The 23599-nt window shown below is 43.9% G+C and overlaps 1 protein-coding gene across 2 annotated transcripts in view; it reads left to right on the top strand.

The window, feature by feature from the left end:
* The window catches only part of LOC137541582 (sterile alpha motif domain-containing protein 10-like), a 65711-nt gene that overhangs the window by 1160 nt on the left and 40952 nt on the right, over window positions 1–23599 (top strand). Inside the window, exons 1-2 of one of the 2 annotated variants that reach the window (XM_068262958.1) lie at window positions 17586–17692; window positions 18117–18298. In XM_068262958.1, coding sequence (XP_068119059.1) covers window positions 17656–17692; window positions 18117–18298 — 219 coding nt within the window. In that variant the 5' untranslated portion in view covers window positions 17586–17655. Of the gene's footprint in view, window positions 1–17585; window positions 17693–18116; window positions 18299–23599 lie in introns of those variants that run through there. The other variant, XM_068262957.1, reaches the window with a different exon arrangement.

Raw genomic sequence — 23599 nt, 5'->3', positions numbered from 1 at the left:
CATGGGATGGGTACAGTACATATGTGTGATTGGGAACAATACATGGGATGGGTATAGTATATATATGTGACTGGGAGCACTACATGGGATGAGTACAGTACATATGTTTGATTGGGAACACTACATGGGATGAGTACAGTACATATGTTTGATTTGGAACATTACATGTGGTGGGTACAGTACATATGTGTGATTGGGTACAGTACATGTGTGTGATTGGGAACACAACGTGGGATGGATACTGTACATATGTGTGATTAGAAACACTACATGGGATGGGTACAGTACATGTGTGATTGCCAACACTTCATGTGGTGGGTACAGTACATATGTTGAATTGGGAACAACACATGTAATGGGTACAGTACATATGTTTGATTGGGACACTACATGGGATGGGTACAGTACACATGTTTGATTGGGAGCACTACATGTGATGGGTACAGTACATATGTGTGATTGGGAACATTACATGTGATAGGTTCAGCACATGTGTGTGTGACTAGGAACACTACATGTGGTGGGTATAGTACATGTGTGTGGCTGGGACACTACATGTGGTGGGTACAGTGCATATGTGTGATTGGAAACACTACGTGGCATGGGTATAGTACGTGTGTGATTGGAAACACTACATGGGATGGGTACAGTACATGTGTGTTTGGGAACACTACATGTGGCGTGTGTGATTGGGAACACTACATCTGGTGGGTACAGTACATACGTGTGATTGGGACACTACATGGGATTGGTACTGTACATATGTGTAATTGGGAACACTACATGTGATGGGTATATTACATGTGTGTGATTGGGATACTGCATGTGGTGGGTACAGAACATATATGTGATTGTGAACACTACCTGTGATAAGTACAGTACATGTGTGTGACTGGGAACACAACATGTGATGGATACAGTACATATGTGTGATTGTGAACACTGCATGTGGTGGGTACATATGTGACTGGGAAGTGGAACACTACATGTGATGGGTACGATACATATGTGTGATAGGGAACACTACATGTGATGGATACAGTACATATGTGTGATTGGGAACACTAAATGTGATGGGTACAGTACATATGTGTGATTGGGAACACTAAATGTGATGGGTACATAACGTGTGTGATTGGGAACACTACATAGGATGGGTACAGTAAATGTGTGTGATTGGGAGCACTACATGGGATGGGTACAGTACATATGTGTGATTGAGAACACTGCAGCGGATGGGTACAGTAAATGTGTGTAATTGGTAAAACTACATGTGGTGAGTACAGTACATGTGTGATTAGGTACAGTACATGTGTGTGATTTGGAACACTACATGTGATGGGTACAGTACATATGTGTGATTGGAAACACTACATGGGATGGCTACTGTACATATGTGTGATTGGGACACTACATGTGATGGGTACAGTACATGTGTGTGATTTGGAACACTACATGGGATGGGTACAGCAGATATGTGTGATTGGAAACACTACATGGGATGGGTACAGTACGTATGTGTGATTGGGACACTACATGTGATAGGTACAGTACATACCTGTGATTGGGACACTACATGGAATGGGTACAGCACATATGTGTGATTGGGAACACTACATGTGATGGGTATATTACATATGTGTGATTGGGACACTGCATGTGGTGGGTACAGTACATATGTGTGATTGTGAACACTACATGTGATGGGTACGGTACATGTGTGTGACTGGGAACACATGTGATGGATACAGTACATATGTGTGATTGTGAACACTGCATGTGGTGGGTACATATGTGACTGGGAAGTGGAACACGACACGTGATGGGTACGGTACATGTGTGTAACTGGGAACAGTACATGTGGTGGGTACAATACATATGTGTGATAGGGAACACTACATGTGATGGGTACAGTACATATGTGTGATTGGGAACACTAAATGTGATGGGTACAGTACATATGTGTGATTGGGAACACTACATGTGATGGGTACATAACGTGTGTGTGATTGGGAACACTACATGTGATGGGTACATAACGTGTGTGTGATTGGGAACACTACATAGGATGGGTACAGTAAATGTGTGTAATTGGGAACACTACATGTGGTGGGTACAGTACATATGTGTGATTGGAAACACTACATGGGATGGCTACAGTACATATGTGTGATTGGGACACTACATGTGATGGGTACAGTACATGCGTGTGATTTGGAACACTACATGGGATGGGTACAGCACATATGTGTGATTGGAAACACTACATGGGATGGGTACAGTACGTATGTGTGATTGGGACACTACATGTGATGGGTACAGTACATACTGTATGTGTGATTGGAAACACTACATGGGATGGGTACAGTACGTATGTGTGATTGGGACACTACATGTGATGGGTACAGTACATATGTGTGATTGGAAACACTACATGGGATGGGTACAGTACGTATGTGTGATTGGGACACTACATGTGATAGGGACACTACAAGCTTGATTCACTAAGACAAATAGCATGCCTTATCAGAGTAAACACGCCTTATCAAAGTTAACATGCTTTATCAGAGTTAACACGCCTTATCAGAGAAGCATAGCGAGCGCTAAGGACTTATGCCTGCTAATTGGCAATGACGAGAGCTCCACTCGGCCCAATAGGCTGCCTATCACTTGACAGGAAACTTAACAGGCAGCCTATTGGGCCAATCAAAGTGCGGGGATAATGTCCTTTAAGTGATTGGGCCCGCAGGGGCTCAGTGCAGGAGGAGTGGAGCTCTCGTCATTGACAATTAGCAGGCATAAGTCCTTAGCGCTCGGTATGCTACTCTGATAAGACTTGTTAACTTTGATAAGGTGTCCTATTTGTCTTAGTGAATCAAGCCCTACATGTGGTGGGTACAGTACATGTGTGACTGGGACACTACATGTAATGGGTACAGTTCATATGTGTGATTGGGAACACTACATGTTATGGGTACAGTACATATGTGTGACGGGGCACACTACATGTAGTGGGTACAGTGCATATATGACTGGGAAGTGGAACACTACATGTGATGGGTACAATACATATGTGTGATTGGGTACAGTACATGTGTGATTGGGAACACTACAGGTAGTGGACACAGTACATATGTGTGACTGGGAACATAACATGTAGTGGGTACAGTACATATGTGATTGGAAAGTGGAATACATGTGATGGGTATGGTACATGTATATGTGATTGGGAACACTGCATGGGACGGTTACAGTACATATGTGTGATTGGGAACCATGCATGTGATAGATACAGTACATGTGTGTGATTGGGAACACTGGATGTAGTGGGTACTGTACATATGTGTGATTGGGAGCACTACATGGGATGGATGCAGTACATTTGTGTGTTTGGGAGCACTACATGGGATGGGTATAGTACATATATGTGATTGGGAACACTGCATGTGATAGGTACAGTACATGTGTGTGTGATTGGGAACATTGCATGTGATGGGTATAGTACACATGTGTGATTGGGAGCACTACATGGGATGGGTGCAGTACATGTGTGTGATTGGGAGTACTATATGGAATGGGTACAGTACATATGTGTGATTGGGAACACTACATGGGAAGGGTACAGTGAATATATGTGATTGGGAACCCTGGATGGGTACAGTACATGTGAGTGATTGGGAACACTACATGGGATGGGTACAATACATATGTGTGTGATTGGAAAACTACATGGGATGGGTACAGTACATATATGTGATTGGGAACCCTGCATGAGATGGGTACAGTACATGTGTGATTGGGAACCCTGCATGGGATGGGTACAGTACGTGTGTGTGATTGGGAACACTACATGGGATGGGTACAGTAAATATATGTGATTGGGAACCCTGCATGGGATGGGTACAGTACAAATGTGTGTGATTGGGAACCGTGTGTGTGTGTGTGTGTGTGTGTGTGTGTGTGTGTGTGTGTGAGATTGGGAACACTACATGGGATGGGTACAGCACATATGTGTGATTGGAAACACTACATGGGATGGGTACAGTACGTATGTGTGATTGGGACACTACATGTGATAGGTACAGTACATATGTGTGTGATTGGGAACCCTGCATGGGATGGGTACAGTACATGTGTGTGATTGGGAACACTACATGGGATGGGTACAGTACATATGTGTGTGATTGGGAACCCTGCATGGGATGGGTACAGTACATATATGTGATTGGGCACATTGCATGGGATTGGTACAGTACATATATGTGATTGGGAACCCTGCATGGGATGGGTACAGTACATATATGTGATTGGGAACCCTGCATGGGATGGGTACAGTACATATATGTGATTGGGAACACTACATGGGATGGGTACAGTACATGTGTGTGATTGGGAACACTACATGGGATGGGTACAGTACATGTGTGTGATTGGGAACCCTGCATGGGATGGGTAGAGTACATGTGTGTGATTGGGAACCCTGCATGGGATGGGTACAGTACATGTGTGTGATTGGGAACCCTGCATGGGATGGGTACAGTACATGTGTGTGATTGGGAACCCTGCATGGGATGGGTACAGTACATGTGTGTGATTAGGAACCCTGCATGGGATGGGTACAGTACATGTGTGTGATTGGGAACCCTGCATGGGATGGGTACAGTACATGTGTGTGATTGGGAACCCTGCATGGGATGGGTACAGTACATGTGTGTGATTGCGAACCCTGCATGGGATGGGTAGAGTAGACTATACTGTCTTGCAGGTACTCAAGTGACATAAATGTGAGCAGGTGAGACCCCCAGTATCACCTGTGTGTGTGTTGCTGATAACAACACTCTCCACCCGCTGGTGTGTTGCCTAATGTCTCCATGTTGTGTTAGAGAAATTTATTGTCAATGACCTCATCACTTCAAGAGTGACATCACTAAGGTCCACTGTTAGGACAGTGAGCGTATTTACTCCTAGCAACGTCACTGAAAGACAAAAAATGCCAACGCTGATAAAAGTGGACCTGAACTCAGAACTTCCTCTCTGCTCTAAAAAATAAGCAACAGCATAATAACCTTTGCAGAAAAATATTTTTGTTACAGTTGATACAAATCCTGCAATAAATCTGTAGCGCGTCTACTTCCTGCTTTCATGTAAGCAGACATAAGGTTGACATCATGTGTTAACAAATGAGCTACTCTGCCGAGGCAACCAGCTGACACAGCTGAGAGATTAAATTACAACTTGTGATTAATCACAGATGAGGGGGAGTTAGACAGGCTAAACTCCCTAAATACATACAGGGTGCATTTCTCTATGTTTCCTTCTGTCCTGTGCAAGAGATCAGGTCCACTTTAAAGTAAACCAGAGACGGCTGAAACACAAGATTTGATACTTACCCGCGGCTTCCTTCAGCCACATAAGCTCGTTTGAGCCCCTCGCCGTCCTCCTACTTTCCTCTGTTCAGCTGCAATCAGCTCCGGTAACTGGCTCAGTCACGTCAGACGGGGTCTTCTGCGCATTCTCCAGTGCCCTCTCAGCATACAGGAAGCCACACAACCCCCATCATCATGACATCACATCCTGCCTCCCTAAAGCTGCCCACTGTTGATACAATTTTGATTGTACAATCTTACCAAATCTATATAGTAAAAGGGTAAACCGAGTGAATAGACTTTGGGTACTTTAGGTAATCTTTCCTGTTACAAAACAATGATAAGATTGTTCAATCAAGATTGTATCATTAATGGACACCTGTAAGGTGGCCATGAATGATACAATCCCAGGGACGATCGTTTTTAATCATTATTGTGATAAATCGGAAACGAATGGTCGTGCCCACTAACATCAATCTGATCAGATTAGGGAAATTGGTCCGTTTTTGGGATGGATCTTATTAATCTGATGGAATTGATTAGCGGGTCTTCAGCCGTTAGTGGGCACAACCAATTGTTTACGATCAACCATAATTGTTGATTGTTCGTTGCATTGTAACGTTAATGGCTAGAAAAGGATTGACATTGCATACTGCTATTTCTGATTGGGTTACATGTGAACCAGCCCTCAGAATATAGTATCTACATGGCAAGACATGCACTATGAGGTCGCCACCCTAGGGACATCGCAAATAACTACTATTTATAATAAGATCCAAAAATATTATTACAAAATCGCATATACTGTCATCAAGCAAGGGGAGGAGCCTGTGCTGCCACCTCCTCCCTTTATTCACCCATAAATGCCAAAAGAGGTGGAGTTAAAGACAGGGCTGTGGAGTCGGTCCAAAAATCCACCGACTGTGACTCCGACTCCTCAGTTTAGGATTCCACCGACTCCGACTCCTCGACTCCGACTCCACTAATTTGCATATTACAATTTTGTTGATTAAAAGTATGTAACATGAAATTCGTCTCTTAACTTCCAACGCTTAGGAATTTTACAAGACAACTGAAGTGAGAAGGATATTATTATTATTATTATTATTTAGTATTTATATAGCGCCGACATATTACGCAGCGCTGTACAGTGTAAATATATATCTTGTCACTAACTGTCCCTCAAAGGAGCTCACAATCTAATCCCTACCATTGCCATATGTCTATATTATGTAGTGTATTTATTGTAGTCTAGGGCCAATTTTTAGGGGGAGCCAATTAACTTATCCGTATGTTTTTGGGGTGTGGGAGGAAACCGGAGCGCCCGGAGGAAACCCACGCAGACACGGAGAGAACATACAAACTCTTTGCAGATAGTGCCCTGGCTGGGATTCGAACCAGGGACCCAGCGCTGCAAGGCGAGAGAGCTAACCACTACGCCACCGTGTTGCCCATGTAGCCTACTATATTTATTCCCTTTAGACTAAAACTAGTCATTGGTAAGAGTACTTGTAAAAGGTACAAACCGGAACAAAGAACATCTATCAGGCCCTAGGCAATGTAAGTGTGGGTACATGTAAGAATGATGTGCAGGTTCTCTGCAGGGGAATAAGGAGATTGTAAACAGACAACACCTTTGTATTCAATGTGCACAGCATTCTCAGTGGATTCCCTGCAGCTCTGTGGGGAGTGCATATGTAGAGTATAGTACTACTGTGTAACAAAGTAAACCTGAGACAGATGAAATTAAAGTTTTATACATACTTGGGGCTTCCTCCAGCCGCCTCCAGGATAATCAGTCCCTCGTTGTCCTCCTCCACCACCTGGATCTTCTGCTATGAGTCCAGGTACTTAAACCAGTCGGGCGTAGTGCGCATGCACACACTCCGCCGCCAGGAGCATACTACACCTGTGCAGCACTATTGCGCAGGTGCAGAATGTTCCTGGCTGTGGGAGCGGCATGCGGCCGGACAGCGCTGACTGGCTGAATTACCAGGACTCATAGCAGAAGATCCGGGTGGTGGAGGACAGCGAGGGACTGATTAGCCTGAAGGGGGCTGGAATAAGCCCCAGGTATGTATAAAACTTTACTTTTCATCCGTCTCAGTTACCCTTTAATTTGTAGTCACCAAACCAAATTTTAACAACATATCAAATTATTTGATTTCATCAGCAATGGGAGTGCATACATTTGCATAAATCAGCATCAATGCAGAATTATTTCCATCTCATTGACCATCTCTATTATGCTGGATACACACGTTGCGTTTCCGCGTTCGATTCGCGTCGATTCGATTATTTCCGAGCATTTCCGAGCGCATTTCGATTATTTTTAGGTCGAATGCCATGTAAAGTATGGCAAATCGACCTAACGATCCATCGACCTGCGAATCAGACATGTTGGAAATAATCGAATCGACGCGAATCGAACGCCGCATCGACGCGGAAACGCAACGTGTGTATCCAGCATTAGTGACACAGCTACACATCAGGCTTTATTCTTACAGCATAGATGTTATTTAGTATATATAAGAGTTTCCTGTGTACACATCATATATACAGTCACAATCAGATATGTATATCTGACCTTAAAAATACGGGGACTGCTTTATTGAAGCAGCACAAGTAACTAATTTTGATTGGTTTATTTCATTTTTGTGGACTAAGCACAGCTATTACTGTATATATACTGTATATATACATTATTTTTAATGACTATTATCTGAGGAATAGAACATTTTATTATTTTCTATTTTAATTACAGTTACAAATTCATTAGGAGTCGGAGTCGGTGCATTTTTTCCCGACTCCGACTCTAGGCACCCAAAATTGCACGACTCCGACTCCACGACTCCGACTCCACAGCCCTGGTTAAAGAGGAACCATAACGACATATAGTAGAATGCGACACATTATTTGGGATAGCCACTTTTACGGTAAATATCTGTGCATTTAGCATCAGAAACACTTCCTATAGCGAAATATTGTTGTATATTGTTATTTAACCCCACCCTCCCAGCGATGCTTAGCCTAGGCTGATTAGCTATGCAGATTTCTCATCCCTAGAGCATTCTGGGAGACCAGAGATCTTTTCTACTGGCTTTAGAACTCTCAGTACGCAAACTGCACCTGACAGGACTAAAGACGTCACCACCAGTGATAAATTTCAGATTGTAAATCAGTGGAGGGCAAATGTGTAAATAAATATTGTAAACCATAAGCCATTTTATTCCTGATGTTATTTTCACAACAATTCCACTTTAAGTGTGATGCGTGCATCAGCTGCTTTGCTTTCCTGTAATGGTTACAGAGACCCGAGGCTACATTTCTGCGCTCCATTCGCCGCACACAATGCCCTCCCTTGGCTGCCATGCTGCTCTCCGCTGGGCCCGTATTGAGCCGCAGCTGCCCTCTGCATCTCTGCTTGTCCTTGAGATCCGAACGAGCAGACCTGAGACTGACGGCTGAACTCACAGGAGACGCAGATTGCGGGATGGGGAGGGGAAGAGCGCCTGCTACAAAGCAAGATTCTCATGCTAAAGTCTCTGCCCGACACCTGTTGCCCCAGCAAGATTCTTAAGGTGGCCATACATCACGCAACTTGGCTGCCGATCGACCATCCGATTCCTTTATCATAATCAAATCAGATGAAAATAAGTGCTGCCAAGTGCATTCCCGATCGAAGATACGACCAACTTAGAGGGGAAGCTGGTTGCATGAATCGGTCGGACATGCTGCAAGATGCAGGGCCGACTTACTAGATCTGCTGAGCGGCGGTAACCGCGAGCAATATTGGGATGAGTGGTGAATGTGACAAATCCCCCGGCGCTGTTTCCCCAGTGTATAAATGTGCATGTGCGTATTTATACATTACCTGTCCTGTGTTGCGGTACCCACAAATCGTCCGAATCTGACGCTTTTCCATTTGTCCCATACACGCTGCCAGTGCATAGCCCACCAGCGCATGTGTGACATCGCACTGCGGCTATGGAAGAGCGGCGGATTCAGAAGACGAACAGGCACTGCGGCACAGGACAGGAAATGTATAAACGCACACAGCATACATGGACGTTTATAGACTAGGGGAGCAGCGATGAGGCAGCGCATGCGGCGTATGCGTCCGATTCCCAAGAGATTTCATGCTGAAATCGGGAATTGGCCTGCGGTGTATGGGCAGACGACAGATCTCTCTCAGATCAGATTCAATCAGAGTGAAATGTGTCTCTTGGTCAAATCTGCCCATCATCGCTAAACGTGTGGTTACCTTTATTCTAGAGATCAAATCTACCAGACATCTGTGGCCCCGATATATTAGTGTTGGACAATTTCTCTGTCAAAAGTGTTCTGGACATATTGGAAAATCTTCAGGGCAGTGTTAGTGGGAATCGTTGACCGCGCATCAATGCACTGTGGGTAGTAGTATAAGCTTCGCAGCTCAGTCGATGCTCGACAGATTTCTCTTTCAGGCCCTCTGGTCGAATTCTGATCTCTCAAACTTATCACAGGCGGCAACATCTTTTTTTTCTGTCAGATGCAGCTCTATGGAATATTTGTTTCTGAGAATCCCAAAGCTAGTTAAAACAATACCTAGTCTCCCAGAGTGCTGTGGGAGAAGAAATCTGCATAGCTAAACAGCCTGGGCTAAGCATCACTATGTGGGCGGGGCTACATACTAACATACAACTATATATATATATATATATATATATATATATATATATATATATATATATATATATATATATGTGTTTCTGATTCTGAAATCAGGGAAATTACTGTAAAAGTGGGTGTCCTGAATAATTTACTACATTCTACTATATGTCACTACAGGGCCTCTTTAACCATTTATGCCGCCTAGGCGTGATTGTCACGTACAGGCGGCGGCTGAAGCGCTACCGTGCGCGATTGCGCCTGCTCGCGCATGTGCTGTCCCCCATTAGCCCGAAGATCTATGAATGGGAACATAGTTCCCATTCATTGATCTAAGTCCCCAGTACAGAGGCCGACGGCTTCTTCTCAGAAACCGCCGTCTTTTTGATAAAAAAAATGTTTCCCGTCCTCCTTATGCTTCCTGGAAGCGAGAGCGTTCGCTTTGAGGACTAAAAGAAATGTTTTTGACGATGGCCATCTTGTGGCCAAATAGTAAAACTACATTTACATACATTTTTCAATGAAATAAACACACATTATTACATTTAAAATTGTTTGCCTCCCACACCAAAAATTACCCAAATCTTTCTTTTTAATTTTTAAAAATTATAAGCTTGTAAATAGTGATGAATGCAAAACTGAAAAATACACCTTTATTTCCAAATAAAATATTGTCACCATACATTGTGATAGGGACATAATTTAAATGGTGTAATAACCAGGTCAAATGGGTAAATAAAATACGCGGGTTTTAACCTCCTTGGCGGTCTGATTCTTTCCAGATTTTAGGTTCTAAAAGCGGTGCAATTTTTTTTTTCACTCTTTCAGACCCTAAAACCTGAAAAAAATCATTCTGGCAGGGAGATCTGCAGCAAAATAAAAAAAAATTACCTTCCTGGGCTGCAGTTTTCTCTTTGCCCACAAGATGGCGCTAATATACATATAAACGAACTTCTCTATATTTCTCTAATATAGAGAAGTTCGTTTTCAATGTTAGCCCCGCCCCCGATGACGTCACGCTGCCACCACCGCTCTGCTGCCACCACCACGGCTGCGCTGCTCCAACTGGCTGCCGGGTCCCCGGAAGAATAGCGGGGACATGGGGGATCCCGGCGGCCAGGGAAAGACCCCACACTGCCGGGGAGAGAGGCTGGAGTCCCGCTGCGCAGCGAGATCGCGCGCGGGACTCCACAACTAAAGGTAAAGCTCTGCAATGCCTACCCCGACCTGAGCTCGGGATCACCGATAGCAGCTGCTTTTTTCTACCCCGAGCTCAGGTCGGGAAAACCGGCAAGGAGGTTAAATATGGTAGCATGTATTATTTTAAAGTTTATAATGGCCGAAAACTGAGAAAAAATGAATTTTTTCCATTTTTTTTTTCGTAATATTCATGTGAAATGCATTTAGAAAAAAATAATTCTTAGCAAAATGTACCACCCAAAGAAAGCCTAATTGGTGGCGGAAAAAACAAGATGTAGATCAATTCATTGGGCTTGATTCACAAAAGAGTGCTAACTGTTAGCATGGCCGTTTACGCGCGAATTTCCGCATTGCGCGCGAACGCGAATTTTCACACGAAAACTATATCAATTTCGCGCAAAAATTCGCGTTTGCGCGCGAAAACATTATTGTTTCGCGCGAAAATTCGTGATCGCGCGCAATGTGAAAATTCACGTGAAAACGGCCGTGCTAACAGTTAGCACTCTTTTGTGAATCAAGCCCATTGTGATAAGTAGTGATAAAGTTATTGGCAAATGAATGAGAGGTGAAAATTGCTCTGATGCATAAGGTGAAAAATACCCGGGGGCTGAAATGGTTAAAGTGTACCTGTGATTTGGGGGGGGGGAGAGTTAAGTTTAACTCACCAGGGGCTTCTTTAACCTCTGTAGTTTTTGTGGCCTCTTGGTGTACTTCAAGCCCCTTCCATTGTCTCGCTGTCACCTCAATTACAGTCCGCTACGCCTCGATCACGGTCCTGTGGTAGTGTTAGTAAGGACTTGTAACAGCCCATGCGCAGTCCTGCTCCTGGTGGCAGGAGCCGCGATTGAGTATCATGCGCCTGGGACTGCGCATGCACTCTAATGCGTGACCGGGTCGTGGACTTAGCAGCAGAGGGGACTTTGGGGACACCAAGGAACTTCAAAGACTAAAGGGTGGGGAAGCTGAGGTAGAAAAAACTCGGAAATTGTGAAAGCGGAGAGTCATGAGACAGCCGGTTTTTCTGTTTAGAAGCACCGTGAAAGCCCTGCTGAATCAAGCGGCAACGGATTGAATAACACACTGGTGACGTCACACTTAGCGATGTTTCCTGTGTTCGTTTAGCTGCGATGTTCCCCATACCGCCTTAGCAGTTTTTCGAGTGATATTAAGCTTTGCCTGGCTAACTTTTCAATCTTCAAACCTCCGCCTCGCTTCACGCTGCATCTGCCTTACGCCGGCAAGCCAAGACGGCGAATGCTTCTCCGAAATGAATATGCAAATTGTAGTCTCGTCTTCTTACACATCCCCATCCCCCGTGGCTGCTATTCACGCCTAAGGCTGCACTTTATAAAAATAGAAGCGAGCGGAAGAAGGAGGAAGACGCAAATTCTTCTCCCCCCCCCCCCCCTTCTAGTGCCAACTGTAAGAAGCTATCGAATTCATTTAAAGGTGGCCACTAACGGTCCAATTTCTAGCGAAAAAATCGTTCGAGAGATCAGATAATTCAGGGCTGTGGAGTCGGAGTCGGGGCAATTTTGGGTGCCTGGAGTCGGAGTCGGGAAAAAATGCACCGTCTCCGACTCCTAATTAATTTAAACTGTAATTAAAATAGAAAATATGATAAAATGTTCTATTTCTCAGTTAATAGTCATCATAAATAATTTATATATACAGTAATAGCTGTGCTTAGTCCACAAAAATGAAATAAACCAATCAAAATTAGTAACTTGTGCTGCTTCAATAAAACAGTCCCCGTATTTTTAAAGTCAGATATACACATCTGATTGTGACTGTATATATGATGTGTACACAGGAATCTCTTATATATACGAAATAACATCTATGCTGTAAGTATAAAGCCTGATGTGTAGCCGTGTCACTAATAGAGATGATCAATGAGATGGAAATAATTATGCGTTCATTCTGATTTATGCAAATGTACGCACTCTCTTTGCTCATGAAATCAAATAATTTGATATGTTGTTAAAATTTGGTTTGGTGACTACGAATTAAATGGTACCTGAGAAGGATGAAAAGAAAAGTTTTATACATACCTGGGGCTTCTTCCAGCCCCCTTCAGGCTAATCAGTCCCTCACTGTCCACCTCCACCGCCTGGATCTTCTGCTATGAGTCCTGGTAATTCAGCCAGTCAGCGCAGTCCGGCCGCATGCCGCTTCCACAGCCAGGAGCGTTCTGCGCAGATGTAGTACGCTCCTGGCGGCGGAGTGTGTGCATGCGCACTACGCCAGACTGGCTCAAGTACCTGGACTCATAGCAGAAGATCCAGGTGGCGGAGGAGGACAGCGAGGGACTGATTAGCCTGAAGGTGGCTGGAGGAAGCCCCAGGTGTGTATACAACTTTAATTTCATCTGTCTCAGGTTTACTTTGTTACACAGTAGTACTATACTCTACATACAGTGGTGTGAAAAACTATTTGGCCCCTTCCTGATTTCTTATTCTTTTGCATGTTTGTCACACTTAAATGTTTCTGCTCATCAAAAACCGTTAACTATTAGTCAAAGATAACATAATTGAACACAAAATGCAGTTTTAAATGGTTTTTTTATTATTTAGTGAGTAAAAAACCTCAAAACCTACATGGCCCTGTGTGAAAAAGAAATTGCCCCCTGAACCTAATAACTGGTTGGGCCACCCTTAGCAGCAATAACTGCAATCAAGCATTTGCGATAACTTGCAACGAGCCCACTCATCTTTGCAGAATTGTTATAATTCAGCTTTATTTGAGGGTTTTCTAGCATGAACTGCCTTTTTAAGGTCATGCCACAACATCTCAATAGGATTCAGGTCAGGACTTTGACTAGGCTTCTCCAAAGTCTTCATTTTGTTTTTCTTCAGCCATTCAGAGGTGAATTTGCTGGTGTGTTTTGGGTCATTGTCCTGCTGCAGCACCCAAGATCGCTTCAGCTTGAGTTGACGAACAGATGGCCGGACATTCTCCTTCAGGATTTTTTGGCAGACAGTAGAATTCATGGTTCCATCTATCACAGCATGCCTTCCAGGTCCTGAAGCAGCAAAACAACCCCAGACCATCACACTACCACCACCATATTTTACTGTTGGTATGATGTTCTGCTGAAATGCTGTGTTACTTCTATGCCAGATGTAACGGGACACGCACCTTCCAAAAAGTTCAACTTTTGTCTCGTCGGTCCACAAGGTATTTTCCAAAAAGTCTTGGCAATCATTGAGATGTTTTTTTAGCAATATTGAGACGAGCCTTAATGTTCTTTTTGCTTAAAAGTGGTTTGCGCCTTGGATATCTGCCATGCAGGCTGTTTTTGCCCAGTCTCTTTCTTATGGTGGAGTCGTGAACACTGACCTTAATTGAGGCAAGTGAGGCCTGCAGTTCTTTAGATGTTGTCCTGGGGTCTTTTGTGGCCTCTCGGATGAGTTTTCTCTGCGCTTTGGGGTAATTTTGGTCGGCCGGCCACTCCTGGGAAGGTTCATCACTGTTCCATGTGTTTGCCTTTTGTGGATAATGGCTCTCACTGTGGTTTGCTGGAGTCCCAAAGCTTTAGAAATGCCTTTATAACCTTTACCAGACTGGTAGATTTCAATTACAGTACTTTTGTTCTCATTTGTTCCTGAATTTCTTTGGATCTTGGCATGATGTCAAGCTTTTGAGGTGCTTTTGGTCTACTTCTGTGTCAGATAGCTCCTATTTAAGTGATTTCTTGATTGAAACAGGTGTGGCAGTAATCAGGCCTGGGGGTGACTACAGAAATTGAACTCAGGTGTAATAAACCACCTTTAAGTTATTTTTTAACAAGGGGGGCAATCACTTTTTCACACAGGGCCATGTAGATTTGGAGTTTTTTTTCTCACTAAATAATAAAAACCATCATTTAAAACTGCATTTTGTGTTCAATTATGTTATCTTTGACTAATAGTTAACGGTTTTTGATGAGCAGAAACATTTAAGTGTGACAAACATGCAAAAGAATAAGAAATCAGGAAGGGGGGCAAATAGTTTTTCACACCACTGTATGCACTCTCCACAGAGCTGCAGGGAATCCACTGAGAATGTTGTGCACATTGAACACAGAGGTGTTGTCTATCACCCATAAACCTGGTTCAGATTGTGCATGAAGAATGTGTAATAGAGGAAGAATCTCCTTATTCCCCTGCAGAGTACCTGCACATCACTCTTACATGTACCCACAGTTACATTGCCTAGGGCCTGATAGATGTTCTTTGTTCCGGTCTGTACCTTTTTACAAGTACTCTTACCAAGGACTAGTTTTAGTCCATGACTAAAGGGAATAAATATGGCAGTCTCCATATCCGTCTCACTTCAGTTGTCTTTTAAAATTCCTAAGCGTTGGCAGTTAAGAGACGAATTTCACGTTACATACTCTCAATCAACAAGATTGTAATATGCAAATTAGAGGAGTCGGAGTCGAGGAGTCGGTGGAATCCTAAACTGAGGAGTCGGAGTCGGTGGATTTTTGTACCGACTCCACAGCCCTGTCCTTAACACTAAGGACAAGCGGTTCTGGAACTGGTCATTATTTCATAATTGTTGATCTTCTTGTAGAGCCCTTACTTGGGGTTCACGTACATGGCTGCCAATGAACGCAGCGCAAATGCAATACAGTCGCAACCAGGGCTGTGCAGTCGGTACAAAAATCATCCGACTCCTCAGTTTATGAAACCACCGACTCTGACTCCAGGTACCCAAAATGGCCTTGACTCCAACTCCTTAGTATAATACTTACCAGGGCTGTGGATTTCGTACAAAAATCATCCGACTCAGACTCCTCAGTTTATGAAACCTCTGACTCCAGGTACCCAGAATTGTTCCGACTCCTCGACTCCGACTCCACAGCCCTGGTCGCAACGCAAACACAGTATGGTCGCACAACCGCTGAGGAGTGGAGGGCACATTGTACATTAGGGATGAAATGTTGGGCCAATGAGGTGTCACAAGGCTGATTCCAGATCAATTTCAGCATCGCTAGATCTATGGCTACCTTAACTCAATAGTCGGCTGAAATGGTCGTTATCGTCCGTTTCGACCGACAATTATCTCATGTGTGTATGTAACTTTTGCCTGTAAGGCTAAGTACACACTACAATTCCTGTCGCCTGGCAGAGATCAGGAATTGATCCTTTATACAAATGCGTCTGCAGTCTGGCGACCCTGCTGTTACTATAAAGGGAGGTGGACAGACAACAAGCACGCATGACATGGCAGCTTCCTGTGGGTGGCTGGAGTGTTGAGAACAATGTGATTGGGTGTTGCTAAGGATCCTCTACAAGCTCTAGTTACAGACGCAATTATCGCCTGAGACGGTCTTCATCAGCCAAGTATCATCTACTGTGCATACATGGCTTAAAGGAGAACTGTAGTGAGAGGTATATGGAGGCTGCCATATTTATTTCCTTTTAAAGAGAACCCGAGGTGTGTTTTTAAAGAATGTTATCTGCATTCAGAGGCTGGATCTGCCTATACAGCCCAGCCTCTGTTGCTATCCCAAACCCCACTAAGGTCCCCCTGCACTCTGCAATCCCTCATAAATCACAGCCATGCTGTGAGGCTGTGTTTACATCTGTAGTGTCAGTCTCAGCTGCTCCCCCGCCTCCTGCATAGCTCCGGTCCCTGCCCCTGTCCCTTCACTCCAATCAGCAGGGAGGGAAGGGATGCAGGCGGGGACTGGAGTTCTGCAGGAGGCGGGGAGAGCAGCAGACTGACACTATAGAGATAAACACAGCCAGCTCTGACAAGCTGTTTGTCAGCAGCGTGGCTGTGATTTATGAGGGATTGCAGAGTGCAGGGGGACCTTAGGGGGGTTTGGGATAGCAACAGAGGCTGGGCTGTATAGGCAGATCCAGCCTCTGTATGCAGATAATATTCTTCAAACCCACCTCGGGTTCTCTTTAAGCAATACCAGTTGCCTGGCTATTCAGCTAATCCTCTGCCTCTAATACTTTCAGCCATAGGCCCTGAACAAGCATGCAGCAGATCAGGTGTTTCTGACAAATTTAGACAGATATGACAAGATTAGCTGCATGCTTGTTTCTGGTGTGATTCAGACACTTCTTTAGGCAAATAGACCATCAGGGCTGCCAGGCAACTGGTATTGCTTAAAAGGAAATAAATATGGCAGCCTCCATATCCCTCTCACTACAGTTCTCCTTTAAGGAGGAACTGTAGTGAAAACAACGTAATTAATAAAATTTCCTTTTTTTTTCCATTGTTCATTTATAAATTAGCTTGTCAGTTTTTGCTCATTGTAAAATCTTACCTCTCTCCAATTTACATTCTGAAATTTATCACTGGTGGCGACATTTATCAAGTGATTTCTGCGGAATGTTTTTGTTTTTTACTTAGAGTTCTGAAGCAAGTACAAAATATCACTGGGACGGCGGGGCTACATACCAATATACAGCCTTAAATATAATAGATATAAGACATGTTTCTGATGCTGAAACCAGGAAATTACCATAAAAGTGGGTATCCTGAATAATTCACTGCATTCTACTATGTCACTATAGGGCCAACAACTGAAGTGAGAAGAATATGGAGGCTGCCATATTTATTTCCTTCTAAACAATACCAGTTGCCTGGCAGTCCTGCTGATCTATTTGACTGCAGAAGTGAAAATTAGCATGCAGCTAAGCTTGTCAGATCTGACAATAATGTCAGAAATACCTGATCTACTGCATGCCTATTCAGGGTCTATGGCTAAAAGCACTAGAGGCAGAGGATCAGCAGGACAGGCAGGCAACTGGTATTGCTTTAAAAGGAATTAAATATGGCAGCCTCTATATCCTTCTCGCTTCAGTTGTCCTTTAAGCCCCCCTGAAATACACAGCTCTGTATGAATAAGTTAAGTCAATCACTAACCGTCATGATTGAATTTTCTTCTGCCAGCTGCCGCCCACTTCCGGTTCTGCCGGAACCTCCTGGAGCACACGGTGTCTACTGAGAACCTCAACCACCGATTCCGGAGAGAGATCGGCAACAGCCTGACCTGGCACGACGGCCGGGGGAACAGGACTAGTGGGGGCCGGGCCATCAAACTTCTAAAACAGCCCGGGACAGACATATCACAGGTAACCCTATTCCACCTGAACAGCAGGAACTCAGTGCAGGTCGCTCTGTTGCTGGGGATGGCATTTTAGAACGGCATTGAAACAATCTGCACAAGCACCTTTGAACAAGCTGCACGATCAGCGAGTAAAAAGCTGATATTAGATTAAGTGTAATGTTAGCGCAGGGTTAGCTGTTTGCAGGGGAAAGGCTAGGGTGTTTTTTTTTGTGAAGACTGGGCTTCCACTGCCTCTAAAGCTATGTACATCAGTAGCACATGCAGCAGGGACAGCCATACTATCCCAGAGGAAAAATAACACATACAGTGGGATGCGAAACTTTGTACAACCTTGTTAATCATCATGATTTTCCTGTATAAATCATTGGTTGTTACGATTAAATATATCATATTGGAGACACACAGTGATATTTAAGAAGTGAAATGAAGTTTATTGGATTTACAGAAAGTGCGTAATAATTGTTCAAATAAAATTAGGTGCATAAATTTGGCATTTTATTGATTCCAAAAGAACTAATTATTGGAACTCAAATTGGCTTGGTAAGCTCAGTGGCCCCTGACCTACATACACAGGTAAATCCAATTATGAGAAAGAGTGTTCAAGGGGGTCAATTGTAAGTTTCCCTCTTTTTAATTTTCTATGAAGAGTAGCAACATGGGGGTCTCAAAACAACTCTCAAATGACCTGAAGACAAAGATTGTTTACCATCATGGTTTAGGGGAAAAGATACAAAAAGCTGTCTCAGAGATTTCAGCTGTCTGTTTCCACAGTTAGGAACATATTGAGGAAATGGAAGACCACAGGCTCAGTTCAAGTTAAGGCTCGAAGTGGCAGACCAAGATACATCTGGGATAAACAGAAGCAACGAATGGTGAGAACAGTCACAGTCAACCCACAGACCAGCACCAAAGACCTACATCATCATCTTGCTGCAGATGGAGTCACTGTGCATCCTCCAACCATTCAGTGCATTTTCCACAAGGAGATGCTGTATGCGAGAATGATGCAGAGGAAGCCTTTTCTCCGCCCACAGCATAAAGAGCCGCTTGAGGTATGCTAAAGCACATTTGGACAAACCAGCTTCATTTAGAAATAAGGTGCTGTGGACTGATGAAACTAAAATTGAGTTATTTGGGCATAACAAGGGGCGTTTTGCATGGAGGAAAAAAAACACAGCATTCCAAGAAATACACCTGCTACCTACAGTAAAATATGGTGGTGGTTCCATCATGCTGTGGGGCTATGTGGTTAGTGCAGGGACTGAGAATCTTGTCAAAGTTGAGGGACGCATTTCACTCAGTCAGCAGATTCTGGAGACCAATGTCCAGGAATCGGTGACAAAGCTGAAGCTGCGCCAGGGCTGGATCTTTCAACAAGACAACGACCCTAAACACTGCTCAAAATCCACTAAGGCATTCATGCAGAGGAACAAGTACAATGTTCTGGAATGGCTATCTCAGTCCCCAGACCTGAATATAATTGAAAGTCTTTGGTGTGCGTTAAAGAGAGCTGTCCATGCTCGGAAGCCATCAAACCTCAATGAACTAGAGATGTTTTGTAAAGAGGAATGGTCCAAAATACCAGAATCCAGACTCTCATTGGAACCTACAGGAAGCGTTTAGAAGCTTTAATTTCTGCAAAAGGAGGATTATGCACCTGCCTAATTTTGTTTAAACAATTATTGCACACTTTCTGTAAATCCAATAAACTTTCACTTCTCAAATATCACTGTGTGTGTCTCCTACAGGATATATTTTGCTGACATTTTTTATTGTAACAACCAACTATTTCTACAGGAAACCCATGACAATTAACAGTTTCCCAAACTTTCGCATCCCACTGTATATAAGTAGATAAATACTTGTTCTAGTATGTATTGTACTATCAACATTTTGATTTCAGTGAATCTTATATAGTAAATAAAGAGAAAACTGTTTCCAGGCATTATCCATCTTTACTGCATCTGGCTGAAGCTAATCCTGATGATTATGTCTTCAGAGGAGCTCACAATCTAATCTCTACCAGTCAGTAACAGGACTATGTACTCTGTAAAGTGCTGCAGTTCAGGTGTGCCCTGGTCTCCTCTCTGAATCTCAGTATATATGGTCAGGTCCATAAAAATTGGGACATCAACACAATTCTAACATTTTTGGCTTTATACATGTCACGATTGTGGAACTTTCCCCGTGATCAGCGCACAACGCGTGCGCTGACACGGCGGAGATCCTCCACAAGCGTATAATTTGCAGGAACCCAGCAAAAGGTGCTACGCACCTGTAGAGGGAAATTCCTGTCGGCAGATGGCGCTGGGGAGTGCAGAGGAACCAATCCTCTGTACCTCCACAAGTGCCAGACAGGAATTGTACGAAGCGCAGAATGCAATCGCAAGAGAGGCGATAGTGAATGAAATTGAGCAAAAGGGATAGGTTGTATGTGTGTGCGCCAATCCAGTCGCCACTCCGCGACCACGCACAACAGCAGATACGAAACAGGAACGCGATCGCGAGAGGTGCGATCGCGAGACGTGACACAAGGCAGAACAGAATAGAATACAAGGGTAGCAAAGGCACAGCAAATACAATAAGGAGATACGGAAAACAACAACCGCTAGCTAACCGCGAACACCGCACTCATTCGCAACAGTGCTAGCGGTTATGCGCGATCTCCACGTGATAAGCACAATAGAGACAAGCACGCCTAACTAACCATAAACAGACAAACATGAAACAGGGGACGCGAGCGCTTGCTTAACGGTTACCTCACCGAGCCTGTAGCAAGCGCAGCGGACAAGACAGACACACGAAAAACAAGAACTAGGCAGGAAGGATCCACCGCTCTTCCGCCAGAGCAAGTGTGATCCAAGCAGGAACATAGATCAGAAAGATCCACAGCCGCTAACGCTAGCGGCTAGTGCGATCTCAGCAAGACAGAACGATTCGCTATCAACCGCCATTGGTGACAGCGCAATCGCGACCGACAAGACAGAACAGAACAGAAGGATCCCCAGCGCTCGCACAAAGTAGCTAGCGTGATCCCAGGAAACAGAACAGAAGGATCCCCAGCGCTAGCACAAAGTAGCTAGCGCGATCCCAGGAAACAGAACAGAAGAGATAGCTGGTAGCAACCGCTGCACCAGCTATACTCCAAGAACATAGATCAGAACCATTTCCTGTCAACCACCATAGGGACAGGACAATGGCAAACAGGCAAGACAAGACAGAACAGGCAATACAGATAATACAACCTGACTGGGCTAGAAGGGGAGCCAAAAGCAACCCCCAGGAATTAACTATACTAGATAGCAATGGCTGACACTCCAGCAGTGTCCATCAGGAACTGAGCAAGGAAGGGAAATGACCAGCAAAGCATTCTGGGAAACATAAAGCTCTTATAGTGCCAGTCATCAAAGAAGGCAGGTAGAGGATTTGCATAACGAATGTATGCAAATTCCCCAGCAAGAGAACAGAACAGAAACTTGCAATGAAAAGACAGGTCTCTGTTCCAGAGACCTGCAGCCCACAGACTAGAGGAATGGACAAACAGATGTCTGCCTGTGCAGCCAGCTGAGCGGATCATCACAATACACAACCGCAATGGATTTGAAATGAAACCAACACATTGGCCTCAATTCACTAAGATTATCTCCTGTCTTTAATAACTCTTCTAGAGTTGTTACCATGGTGATAAGGCATGTAGTACTCAGGAAACATTTTACCTCAGGCAAACCTAAAGTTAACTATGGCCTCAATTCACTAAGATCATGCTGGAGATAATAAGGCAAGAGAGTTCCTTAAGTTACCTCCTCTGTAGTTAATTTACCTCCTCTGTAGTTAATTTACCTCCTCTGTAGTTAATTTACCTCCTCTGTAGTTATTTTCACATGCAGTTAATTAACAGCCTGTCTTTAACTCTGGAGTTATTTTAAGGATTGAAGAGTTAACTTAAAGACAGAAGAGTTAACTTTAGGTTTGCCTGAGGTAAAATGTTTCCTGAGTACTACATGCCTTATCACCATGGTAACAACTCTAGAAGAGTTATTAAAGACAGGAGATAATCTTAGTGAATTGAGGCCATTGTGCTTTAACTGCAGACTGTCAGCTTTAATTTGATGGTGTTTACATCCAGATCAGGTGACTGGTGTAGGAATTACAACAGTTTGCATATGTGCTTCCCTCTTATTAAAGGACCAAAAGTAATGGGACAGAATAATAATCATAAATCAAACTTTCACTTTTGAATACTTGGTTGCGCGCTCTGTCGCGGGATGCTTCGAAAGTCTTTGGGAGCCCGAGTGCTCCGTAGTGCGCATGCAACCTATACACAGCCTCCCACTGCAGGCGATGTGAACAGGGGTGGCAGCGCTGGAACGCGGGGACCATGAGAGGAACGGGAAGGCTCTATAGGACCCAGAGCCTTCCTTCTCCTTAAATGAGTCATCAGGCAAAGAATAGGAAAGCCGATTTATTTACCTGGGGATTTCTCCAGCCCCTTGCAGCTGTCTGTTCCATGCTGACAGCTCCGTACACAGCCGCCGGCCCGGGGACTATGGTAGGGATTAGAGTGTGAGCTCCTCTGAGGACAGTCAGTGACATGACTATGTACTCTGTAATGTGCTGCAGAAGATGTCAGTGCTATATAAATATATAATGATAATATGGTAGGACAAAGACTATGACTATGGTAGGGGTTAGATTGTGAGCTCCTCTGAGGACAGTCAGTGATATGACTATGTACTCTGTATCATGCTGCAGCACATGTCAGTGCTATATAAATACATAATAATATAGTAGGACATTAGGCTAGGACTATGGTAGGATTAGACTGTGATCTCCTCTGAGGACAGTCGGTGACATGACTATGTACTCTGTAACATGGTGCAGAAGATGTCAGTGCTGTATAAATACCTAATAATAATAATAATAATACGGCAGGACATTAGACTATGAGTATGGCAGGATTAGATTGTGAGCTCCTCTGAGGACAGTCAGTGACATGACTTTATGCTCTGTAATGTGCTGCAGGAGAGGTCAGTGCTATATAAATACATAATAATAATATGGTAGGACATTAGACTATGACTATGGTAGGGTTAGATTGTGAGCTCCTCTGAGGACAATCAGTGATATGACTATGTAATGTGGAAAGAAGAAGGCGGATTCCGGAACTCCAATGCAGAAGTAGTTTATTTAAGCACGGTACAAAACTTGCAACAGGTTACAAACATGCCTGTGTCGTGACATGACTATGTACTATGTAAAGTTCTGCAGAAGATGTCAGTGCTATATAAATACATAATAATAATAA

This window comes from Hyperolius riggenbachi, chromosome 12, assembly GCF_040937935.1.
Source record: "Hyperolius riggenbachi isolate aHypRig1 chromosome 12, aHypRig1.pri, whole genome shotgun sequence".
Taxonomy (NCBI): Eukaryota; Metazoa; Chordata; class Amphibia; order Anura; family Hyperoliidae; genus Hyperolius; species Hyperolius riggenbachi.
This window is presented reverse-complemented; position numbering and strand designations above follow the sequence as displayed.